The sequence below is a fragment of the Equus quagga genome, chromosome 12, assembly GCF_021613505.1.
Source record: "Equus quagga isolate Etosha38 chromosome 12, UCLA_HA_Equagga_1.0, whole genome shotgun sequence".
In the NCBI taxonomy this organism is placed as follows: domain Eukaryota; kingdom Metazoa; phylum Chordata; class Mammalia; order Perissodactyla; family Equidae; genus Equus; species Equus quagga.
The window spans coordinates 33,735,142-33,747,564 of record NC_060278.1 but is presented as its reverse complement, the minus strand read 5'-3'; the positions used below and the strand labels follow the sequence as shown (position 1 = coordinate 33,747,564).

Here is a 12,423-nt window from a genome sequence, read left to right as displayed (position 1 = left end):
AACGTAAAACATTTCCCGCTAACTATTCCAGTGAATTACATTTTCCCCTCACATTGGTTTTGACCAAAATAGAGGGGAGAAAGGACAAGGAATAAACAAACAGGTGAAATGTACTACTAAACTAATGAAATTTCTCTTCAAAACTACAAGATCCCTTAACATCTCTTAACTATAGTCAAGGTTACTCTAACTACTATGTAGAAGAGAAAACTCAGTCACAATGTGCCTATAGACTATTGTTCAACTGTGTTTAAAATAAATAAGTTTTTACAAGTTTTGCAAAAACTTGAGGAAGAACTTTGTAAAGCATCATAAGTCCTGTTTTTCTGGCTTTTGAAATTAAATATCATGATTTCAAAAATTATAATTGTGGTAAAATTTTTTTACATTTTAAAAAAATACAAGATAAAGGAGAATACCATTGCACTTTCCAATATATAAAAGTAGTTATAAAAAAGTTAATGACATTAAATTTCATTAGAAATTATTCAGCTCCCATCCACTCAATAGTAGAAAGTGCTATACAAATCCCTATCAAGAAGTAGAGACTGTTATGTTACAACTTACATTTTAAATAACTTTTTCAAAATAATGACAATACTACCATGCAAATGCAAGTGCTGGATTTACTTCTTGACTCACCTCTCCCCCATTAACATATTCCATCACAAAACACAAACGGTCTTTTGTCTGGAAGGAATATTTCAAGGACTTGAAATGAAAAAGAAAAAATGTTGTATTATAATTCCACATTCTTATAATGTAATGTACCAAAAATAGAACACTTAGAAACAGTAAGCATGATTGATGAAATGAATTGTTATTGTTTCTTAAGAGTCTACTTACTCCTTAAGAGTGCTGAAGAGTTCATGAGAAACATAAAACAAATTCTGTTTAAATCAGTATTGGGTATTATTAGGGGAAAAATTAAAATTTTAAGTAAAATAAAATCACTAATTGTGATGAGCACTTCTCAATATATTGTGCAATCTATTTGAAACTGTATTGATTCCCAAAGTTTTTATCCATGCAACCTTAAAGCGAGGGCCACAAATTACTCTCGTGGAAGTCTTAGGAATACAGTTACAGTAGTTATATTCAATTTCTAATATAGTTTCAACATCATTTTTTGCATACTGAGTGCATAACATGATCCGATCCAACAGAGTTGGTTCATGTAATTTTATAAATTATAAAGATATCAAAACTTTATAGCTATCTTATTACACCAGACAATAAACACACAACAATGTAACAAAGTAAGTCTAGGTATCTGGTGACACCTCTGAAAATTTCTACTTCAGATAATCCTAAATCTTTAAAAGCTTCCCCCTTTTTAAAAGTCTAGCTATCATTTTAATCCTAATACACTTCATTGGAGCCAGGAACAAACAGAAATCTTGCATATTATGCTTCTATTACAAGCAATCTACGAACAGGACTAAAAAAAAAATCATTCTTTCAAAACAACTCAGTCACAGTTTGTACTTTGTCTAGTAAAGAAAACACATTGTGACTTATCCTATCTTTAATTTAATGTGTTCAGTATTCCCGTATTTCTTAAAATACTCTATATCTAAAATAAGTCTCAATTTCTCTAAAAAATATTAGCAAAGATTTCCGCCTTTCATATTTGAAGACAATGCTGCCTGATCATTTAAATATTCATCAGAAGCCAATAAACAAAAGAAACATAAAATCCTTACATTTAATACTAAGAATATTTTTTAAGTCTACCATTTTCTCAGTGGTTTTCTTAAAATGCCAGAGGTGACTTATTTGCTCTATGGTGTTTTTTTTCTGTAAAGGCAGTGAATTCATGGGAGAAAAAGGAACTCTCACAACGTAATGGATGTATAATGAGAGGGATTACAAATGCATGCATATTATAAACTTAATCCATACATTCCAATAATTTCAAGGAAACGTGAGTTATAGTGTTTCCACAAAGAAAATGGCATCCTAAAATGAACGTTATTTAAAACGTTATTTTTCATGGCTTACTTTCTGTAATAAAACTTCCTTAAATTTAAAATGTCATGATGATAACATCTGTCCTCTGGTCACTTACTGTTAAAAAGGGATGTCTAGTGTTCTTTAATACTCTGCTTTCAGTTAGAGTGTGTGCCACTTCATCCTACAAAAGAAAAGGCAAACCTTTAATATACGTACTAAGCACTAGCAATAGAAAAATTTCACTGTTTTTCTAATACCAGAAGAGGTTAAACCCAGAGACAGAAAAATACTTCTTAAAACATAGTGACAAGCTCCCTTTATTGCTAAGCTTCTCCTGTACCAGAAAAAAAAAAGATGAAACTAATGATCTAAATCAAATGGCTGTAAGGTATACACTCATTTAAACTCAGTCATACTTAGTCAAAGTACAGTAGTAACGATACAAAAATCACCAAAAATATTCAGGGACACAGAAAAAAATAGTAAGCCTTTCTTCTTGAAGGGAAGGCCTTAGCAGCTAATATTTAGGCATGGAGTAGTTATTATTTCCATGTTGTAATACATTTTATTCAGGGGGATATAAAGAATATATTTCACTAAGGATCATAGAATTTGTATGTCTCCTACTTAAAAGAAAAATCAGTTATTGAAAAGGAAAACACAGAATACACATATAAGTTTTAATTCTAAATTATACATTTTAAAATAGAAACAGAGTATTAAAATTTTATCTTTTTGCTTGTGGCTTTTTAATGTGCTTCTTAACAAGAAAGGTCCCAAACTAGTCTAGGTGACAATTTTAAAATCTGGGTGTATGTCAAACCAAAAGTAAGAGCGTATTTCTTCAATTTTATACATAAATCTCATCTTGACATCAAAAGTAAACAAGGAGAGATTTTCTTCATCATATGAAAAACTGGAAAAATGTTTCATATTACAAAATATAACATCAACTTAAAGAAGAAAGGAAAGGAAGATAACTTGAAACTAACACAGCATCTGTGATCTCTGCTTCTAGCAAGACTCTAAACAAAGCTCTTGCTGGATCAATTTTTTTAACACGTCAGCAAATCACAATTAGACTATCAGCGACAGTGGAGAGCAAAATATTAGGACACTGCATTATATTCATGATCTTCACAAAAGCATCAGACCTTAGTTAGACCTAGAAGATAAAGGAGAAACAGATCAAAGAAGCTAAGATCTAAAAGCCATTCCAAGAAGGTCTGACCAACTGTGCCTGAACAGAAAGTAAAGTGTCATTAACGACACAGCATTTAAACTAGTGAAACAAAGCATTAGTCTGAAACCACTCCAGTCTCACTTGTTTAACAGGAGCCAGGCTTACAACATGAAAGCCCCTGTCATAGCATACTATAACTTCTAAATTAATTAGAATAATAGCAAACTTCTTAATACAAAATAAATCAGAAGCAGAAATGACATCATAACTTACTGATTTCTATACCCACAGGGCCCAGCATAATGATTAGCACAGAGTAGATGTTTAATAAATGTCTGTTGAACTGAACTGTTTATCATAGGAATGAATTCCAAGATGTCAAGTGTGTGGAAGTTCATTTACTCAATCAGTCATACCTTCAACAAATACGCAACAAGCAAATATATTCTGGGCATTGTTCTACACACTGAAGACAGGGCATTGAACACCACAGATGCCCTCATGGAACTTTCATTCTAGGTCATCAGGTGGTGATCAGTGTTGATGGAAAAAACAAAGCACAGAAGAGGAGACACTGCAGTCTACGAGTATCATCTAATGAATACGAAATACATAACTAAGCATCAGGCAAGTGGCTATTTTGTGATATACAGGACCAAATTCTTTCATTAAAAAACAAAATTCTTGATGTGCACTTACTAAATGCTAAGGATAGTGCAGATATAACAGGTTTAAAAAAAGACGACTCCTTTGCTCATGGAGTCACGGGCTAATAGAGAAGACACAACAAACAGGTAAATATCCAGTTTAATAAATAATTACCAATTCTGATAAGTAGCATTAAGAAAAACTGGGGGTGTCTACTGCTGCGAATGGGGTAATGAAGGCAAAGCAGTGCTACTGGAAGAGGGTAAGTGGGCAATGTGATGGTATGGGAGGTGGGGGAATGCGAGGGCACAATTTGACTTCTATTTTCAAAAGTTTACTCAGGCTCCTCTGAGAAGGAGGACAGCAAAAATAGGAAGGATCAACTAGGAGACAATAGCTGTACTCCAAGAGAGAAATGAGGGTGCCTTGGATTACTATGGTGGCAGCAGGAACAAGAAAAAAGGGGACAGTTTATTGTTGTTCTTTTTAAAGATTTTATTTTTCCTTTTTCTCCCCAAAGCCCCCTGACATAGTTGTAGGTCCTTCTAGTTGTGGCATGTGGGATGCTGCCTCAGCATGGCTTGACGAGCAGTGCCATGTCCACGCCCAGGATGTGAACCAGCGAAACGCTGGGCCGCCGAAGCAGAGCGCAAACTTAACTTAACCACTTGGCCACCGGGCCGGCCCGAGGACAGTCTTGAAATATCTTTGAGATATAAAATTAACATAAATAATCTAAAAGTCACATGCCTCCAACATGAGGGTGAATTAAAAGAAACATTTCTTTACAGGCAGTCAGAAAGAGATTCACAGAAGATATAACATTTACCTGTTATGCTTTAGGATGTTAAGTGATTTCAGGCAGTAAACTAGGAAAAGACTCAAGGAAGGCAAGTATGAAACCTATCTGGAACTAGAAAATATATTGTAGTGCTTCAGAACATACTTCTGTGGGGTATTTCATTCCACTTTGCTAAAGCAAGCCCATCACATATGAAGTTATTTTTCTAAATCACTTTGTAAATTTCATGAAAGAAGATGAGTTTTCTTCTAAATTCTGTAATCTAACTACATTGAAGGAGCCAAGTAAAGGCGTATAGAGACAAATGCTAAAACATTTCTTTGTTATAAGAATGGAACCAGAATTAATAACATGTACATATCTTTCATACATTAAAATACATTTTCTACTATATTTTACATATGACTAGATTAGAATTTTCCCCCTTAATCCATATTTAATGGTACTGTATTTCACATACTAATTAGTTTCTGCTATGAAGGTAAGGTATGCACAAGCTAAAAAGTAAACACAGGTGCCAATAATTTTTAATCACAGTTAAAAGCCACATGTCAAAACAAAAAGTTAAAAATAACAGTGATAAAACTTAGTGGCTAAAACAATATGATGCTTTTGTAAAAATCTATTCGTTGATCATGATTATAAATGAAGAGTGCTACAAATGCTTGGGTATATGATATAAGTACAATAATGTTTTCATGAAAAAGCTTTAGAAATACAGTTTCCTATATATTCATCCACGGTAAATACTAAGTAATGAATTCTTAAATCTAATTTCTTTGACAAAAGCAGTGTTAGGGCGAATGGTATTTCTTGAGGACGTGAGGCAAAAGAATAGTCCTCCTCATATTTATTTCCCCAATCCTCTCCCTTTATCACTCCGCCTCTGCCACACACAGTCTAAAGTTCTCCCTTCCTTTTTCCCAATCACTGTTTTGTGCAGACAGGTGGTGGTGGTGCGTGGAGGGGGTCACGGAAAGGAAGAGGAGGAAGGGAACATCTCTGCGCCATGATCAGGGACACTGAGGCCGTCACCCCCTTTAATCTGCAGGAACGCAGCAGGTAGGTCTTATTATTCCCATTTTATCTGAGGAAACTGAGGTTCACAGAAGTTCAATCGCTCAGGCTGCAGGTGGAAAAGTCAACACTGCTCCCACGCCAAGTCCCACGCTAACGGTCGTTTCCACTTCACACACAGCCTCCCCTCTTCCAGCAGCTTCGTGTCTACTCAGCTGCGTACTTTACCTCTGCTCATGTTATTTCCCCATCTTGAACACAGACTATCACGCCCGACTCTATCAGAAGCTAGCTGAAACGAAGGGACCTCGTGTCTAAAGCATTTGTTTCATCTGTCCAGAGCAGCGAGTGAGATCTAGAGGAGGAGATGGGGCGGGTGGGGAACGGAGAGGAGGGAGAACACTTATTCTAAATTAAACCACATGACGACCGGGGACCATTATGTAGTTGTTCTCTGTCTTGACAAGCCAATGTTAGCAATCTCTACTTTTTTTCCCCATAGGAAAAAGATGTCATACTTATTAAGCTCTAAATTTGGGGGTTCTGACTTCCCCTTCTTTTGAAAACTTGAGCACTGGCCCAGATGCAGACTTCTGACACTTCCCCCACTCTCCAGTTGTCACACTGTCTGCTCGCCGTTCCTCGATATCTATTTCTATTCTCTTTTTTGGAGGTTTTTTTCACGTTAATGGAGAAAATGAAAGCGCAATTGTTCTCTTTTGTCTGTGAACACTACACCACCTTTCTCGAGAGTTGTGATCTGATGCTCGGTTCTTGATGCTCCTGTGCCAAACACCACTTGAGCGGAGGGCTACAGGAACTCCTTTGACCTCCCACACTATAATCACTTCAGAACGTAATCTTTCTCAAATTGCAGAGTATGTTGCTTGTCTGGGTTGTCCTGCACTACATTCCCTTCTTTGCTTCTGCCCCTTTCAATTCCCAATACTGGAATGAGTCAATCTCTACTTTCTCACCTCTATATTCCACATCTAAAGGAAAAAAACCACATAAACTAGCACCATTGCAATTCCCTCTCCAATCTCCGCTGAATCTTCTCAGGATTCTTTCACCCATCCCTACTGAAGTCACTCCTCTACTCCGCAGCATGGTTGTTCAGGAGCTCTCCCAGGCCCCCGCCATGCCTAGCACGTATGCTGAAATGTACAAACAACCCTGCAAGGTTCTCTCAGCCAGCTAAGCTACTGAGCTGGGACTGAAGCCCAGGTCCATTTGACTTTCAAGTCCAGGAACTTTTCATTAAGTTGTCTCTCTTTAGCTCAACCTCACTCCTTCACACTTTCAAAATGTGATCTTACTTCCTACTCAGAATAGAAGTCATTAACAACATTTGACACATTTGATCACTCTTTCCCCCTGAAAACATCTTCTTCTCCTTATTTCCAGGACATCACAAACTCTTCATTTTCCTCCTCTTTATTGGTCACCTTTTCTCAGTCTTTTTGCTGATTCCTTATCTCTGAAGACTGTTTCTAGGAGTGTCCCCTGGGCTCAGTCCTCAGACCTCTTCTCTTCACTAGGTACCCTCATGCCCTTGGTGACTTTATTCAGACTATGACTCTAAATACAGTCTACACGGTGATGGACTTCCAAATTTACTGCACCTCAAATCCAGCCCTCTCTAAACTCCAGAAATGCTTATTTGACACAGATGTTTAACAGATAACTTAAACTTGGCTGTCTAACAGAAATATCAAATTTGACATGTCCAAAATCTAGGTTCTAATCCGCCATCAAAAGCTTGTTTCAGCCCCCAACAACCGAAAATCATCCCCATTGCAGTGAATGGCAACACTCCTTCCAGATGCTAAGGCCAAAAATCTGGCAATTATCCTCAACTGCTTTCTTTCTCCCCTACCCTACATTCAGTCTGTTAGGCAATCCTGTTGGCTCTTCATCAAACACACCCAGGATCTGATTACGTTTTACCACCTCCACTGCTACTATCCCTGGTGCAAGCCACTATCATCAACTATCTGGATTATTGCAAGTAACTCCCAGCAAGCTCCCTGCTTCCAACCCACAGTCTATTCTCAACACTGCTGCCAAAGTGATGCTATTAAAATATGAAAACCAGACCATGTTACTATTGGCTTCCCACTTCATTTAGAGTAAAAACCACTATCGTTACAATATCTACAAGTACCTAAACAACCCTACACTATTCTTACTCTACACAAGCCATGACAGACTCCTAGCCATTCTAAGAACATGCTAACAATGCTGCTTCCTCATGCCTTTTCAACTAGGATTCCTTCTATCTGGAAAATTCTTCCTCTCAAATACCTGAATGGCTTGCTTCTTCATCTCCTTCAAATGTTCACTGAAGTTTCACCTTCTCAGTGAGGCCTTCCATGATTATTCTATTTAAAATTGCAAAAATCACAAAAACCACTACCACCACTATTCCTTATTGGCCTGCCCAACTTCCTTTTTCTCCATAGTATGTAACAGTTTCTCTCATACTGTATGATTTACTCATTTATTATGTGTATTGTTTACTGTCCGTCTCTTAACTAGAATATAATTTCCTATAGGGGAGGAATTTTGTCAGTTTTATTCGTTCACAATAGTCCCAGTGCCTAGAGTAGTACCTAGCAAATAACGAAGTGTTCAATATTTATTTATTGAAAGAATGAGTGAATGAATCAGTAAGTAAGAAGTAAATGAGAACCTCAGCATATGTTCAAGAGTGACAGACGCTTCACAAACTGCAAGAAGCAACTCTAGAACACAAACCAATGAAATCACACCTCCAACAGCACAATGGCAGCTGATGAAGGCACAGCAGACCAAAGCAAACACGTTCATCATAGGCCTCCCACAGTACACCACAGTCATTTACACAATGTTTAGTAGAGAGATTCAGGAGCATCTGCAAGACTGGATTGATGAAGCTGGCAGATGACATTAAGAGCTTCTGGTGAGGGTCCAGCAGCAATAACTTAGGAGTCCAAGGAGACAGAGATGTTAGCGGTCAAGTCAAAGCACAGGGTTGATATTTTAATAGGCACATGTGCAGGAAAGAATTAACTCAGTAGGCCTGGGTTGCTCAAACCCTGCACGTTCACAAGAAAAGTTAGACTTCAGGATTGGCCCTTGGCCAGCTCTTGGGAACTGAGCTCTGATCCCTTGGAAGAGTGTTTTTGTATGCCAGAGATCCTGGGCCACATGATACTGGTTTGACTAGATAGTTCATGCAGACAACAGGAAGAATGACGAAGACTGTGCCTGACTTTGCTCCGGGTTGCTAGAATCTGAGCTGCCAAGGGAAGCCGTAAAGGTGCTTCCTGCCTACATGTCTGACCAGTAATAAAAATCCTCGACACCAAGATTGAGGTGAGCTTCCTAGATTGACAACATTTTGCACATGCTGTCACACACTGTTGCTGGGAGAATTCAGTGCATCCATGCAACTGCACTGGGAGAGGACACCTGGAAGGCTTCTCCTGGGTTCCGACTCATATACCTTTCCTTTTGCTGATTTTAATCTGTAGCTTTCGCCGTAATAAACCATAACCACGAGTACAAAAGCTTTTCTGAATCCTGTGAGTTGTAACGAAATATTGAGCCTGAGAGTGGTCTTAGGGACCACTGACACAGTTAACATCAGAAGTGGGATTTGTTAGGGGTGACATCAGCAAGCTGGAGGGCTCAACTTCCCCCAAAAAACAATAAATAAACAACTACAAACTGACAAAAATAGCTTTCAGAAAGCTCCAGACTACAAGGAAATCAGCCAAAAGCAACGAAGCAGCAGAAACCATGCAGAGTTAGAAAACTGAATGTGGCTGCATAGAAAGTGTAAGCAACATTTCACCTATGACATGCCATCTCCCAGTTCAGAGCAGCTAGGCCTAAGAGGGATCCCTTCACAGGGATTTCAGTCCATGGGGAAAATCAGAGCAGGAGAACCCCAACAAGTGTCATCACTGCCATGGATGTTTGCAGCCTTTGCTACCAGGACCCCCGGGGTCTTCACTAACACTGGAGCTGCCTAAAGTCTCCTCCACTACATCTCCTCTCTGGGGCTGCAGCTGTCACTGTGATGGGACCTGCCCCCAGGGACCCCAGTCGTTGCTGTGCCAGCTCTCCAGGATGTGGATGTCACAATCACAAGCCTTGCCATCCCCAGGGCTGAGCTGCTGCTGCTCTGGGTCCTAAGCCGGCCTCTGACCAGCCAGACAGGGGTAGCAGTGCTGTTCGGCACCCTGCGCTCTGTGTCCCAAGCTGGGCTCTAAGCTGCCATAAGCAGGGTCGTGCTGCTGATGCTCTGTGGCCCACCTCCAGCACCTGGGCACAGTTCTGACGTGCCATAAATGGGGCTGCACTGTGCTGTTCTGTACACCACTGCCGGGCCCCAAGTTGTAGCTTTGATCAGTCATAACTGGGGCTGAGCACCCACTGCTCTGCACCCTACCCCTGGGTCCTAAATCGGGGCTTTGACCTGCCACAACCTGAGCCACGCTGCTGCTGTTCTGCACCCTGCCCCTAGGGTCCCAACACAAGGCTTCAGTGGGCCATCAAGGGTAGTGCTGCCACTGTTCTGCAACTGCCCCTGGGTCCTCAACTGTGGCTCTGACCTGCCATCACCGGGCTGCAATGCTGCAACTCTGCATCCTGTGCTTGGGATTCTACGTCCTAGCTTTGACCTGCCATTACTGAGGCCACCCTGTGCTGCTTGGTGCCCCGCCCTCAGGGTCCCAAGTCCTTTGACCCACCATCACTGGGGTGGCACTGAGGTTGCTCTGCACCCCAGCACAGGCTCCTAAGTCACAGCTTTGGTCCATCATCACACAGACCACACCACTGCTGCTCTGTGTCCTGCCCCTGGGTCCTAAGTCAGAGCTTTTACCTGCCATCGCCAGACTGCACTGCTGCAGTTCTGTGACCTGCCTCCAGAGTTCTAAGTTGTGGTTTTGACCCGCCACCACTGGGGCCAATAGGATGCTGTTCTGTGACTGCTCCCTGGGTCCTAAGTTATGGCTTTGATCTTCCATCACCAAAGCCAAGATGCTAAAGTTATGCAACTGAACCCTGGGGCCAGAGTTGGGTATTTGATTGATCATCCACAAGGTGTACACTACTGCACCCTGTCCCCAGATCTCAAGCAGCCACTGAACCCTGTCATCCCAGGGATCCTGCTGGTGCTGCCTCCCCCTCCACACTAAGGCCCAAGTCACTGTGGTGATCTCCAGAGATCCACATCCCAGTTCCTCGAGAGATGTGCACACACCTGCACTGCAGAGACCAGCACCAGCACTGCAGCAAGTGCACCTGTGCCCAGGACCCAGGTGCTGTGGTAGCGCTCTGTGCACCAGATTCCAGGACACTGGCTCCACTGACACTCTGAGTGCCAGCACACCACACCTGGCACCAAGAGGGGTTCCTTTGGGTAGAAATTCCTCCCAAAGGCAAAAGAGAACAGGAGGACTCCAGCAGCCTTCACCTCCGAGGACTCCAGCAGCCCCTAGCCACCACTGCCACCCACAAGACCTCTACAGGCTTGGCCACAGAAGGCCCCCCTAGTCTTTGCTGATGTTGACCTCAGCTGACAGAGCTGCATGGAGATGCCTTTGCTGTACCCTTCCAAGAACTACAGACACTGCACCCACCCAGCTGGCATACTCACAGTCACCTTCAGGTGAAGGTCCTTCCCCACCAAAGCCAGTCTGAAAAGGCTGGAAAAGGCTGAAAAAGGTGACTGCTCCCTCACATGTGCAGATATCAACATAAAGACACTACAAACATACAAAAAAGGAAACATGACACTACCAAAGGTACACAATAATTTTCCAGTAACTGACACCAAAGAAATGGATTTGAGAGTTATCTGAAAAAGAATTCAAAGTAATTAAGGAAGCTCAGGAAGATTCAAGAGAACAGAGAGACAACTAAATGAACTCAGAAAAACAATACATGAACAAAACAAGAAGTTCAATAAAGAGACAGAAATCATAAAAAAGAACCAAATAGAAATGATGAAGCTAAAGAATACAAAGAATGCAATGAAAAATGCAATCGAGAGCTTCAACAGTAGGCTCAATCAAGCAGAAGAAAGAAGGTGCACAAAGACAGACCTCTTAAAATTATCCAGTCAGGGGAGAAAAAAGATGTAGGAATGAAAAGAGTGAAGAAAGCCTAAGTGAATTATGGGATACCACAAAGTGAAACAATGTTCACATTATGGGAATCCCAGAAGGAGAAGAAAGAGAGGAAGGGACAAAAAACTTATTAACAGAAATAATGGCTGAAAACTTCCCAAATTTGGAGAGATGTGGACATACAGGTATGCAAACCTCAAAGAATCCCAAACAGATTCAACCAAAAGAGATTTTTACTAAGACACATTATAATCAAGCTCTCAAAAACCTACGGCAAAGGGGAAATTTTGAAAGCAGCAAGAGAAAATATATTCATCACTTACAAGGGAACCCCAGTAAGACTATCAGCCACTTTCTCAGCAGAAGTCTTACGGCTATGAGAAAGTGGGATTACATATTCAAAATGCTCGAAGAAAAAACTGCCAACTTAGAATATGTTACTCAACAGAGCTGTCCTTCAAAAATGAAGGAGTGATAAAGACTTTCAGAGAAAAACAAAAGCTGAGGGAATTTATCACAACTAGACCCGCCTTACATGAAATGTAAGGTAAAATGAAAAGATGCTCATCAGTAACATGAAAATGTATGAACGTATAAAAGTCACTGGTGAAGGCAAGTATACAGTCAAATTCAAAACACTCTAAAACTGCAATGGTAGCATGTAAATCACTTTGACCTTTAGCATACAGGAT

General features: G+C 40.5%; 1 protein-coding gene across 1 annotated transcript in view; it reads right to left on the bottom strand.

Annotated features, from left to right (window-relative positions):
• AKT3 (AKT serine/threonine kinase 3) overlaps positions 1-12,423 on the bottom strand; it is a 325,271-nt gene that overhangs the window by 107,580 nt on the left and 205,268 nt on the right. Inside the window, exons 7-8 of the mRNA XM_046678396.1 lie at positions 2,072-2,137; positions 643-711 (exon numbers count right to left, since the gene is read on the bottom strand). Of these exons, the coding sequence (XP_046534352.1) occupies positions 643-711; positions 2,072-2,137 (135 nt within the window). The remainder of the gene's footprint in view (positions 1-642; positions 712-2,071; positions 2,138-12,423) is intronic.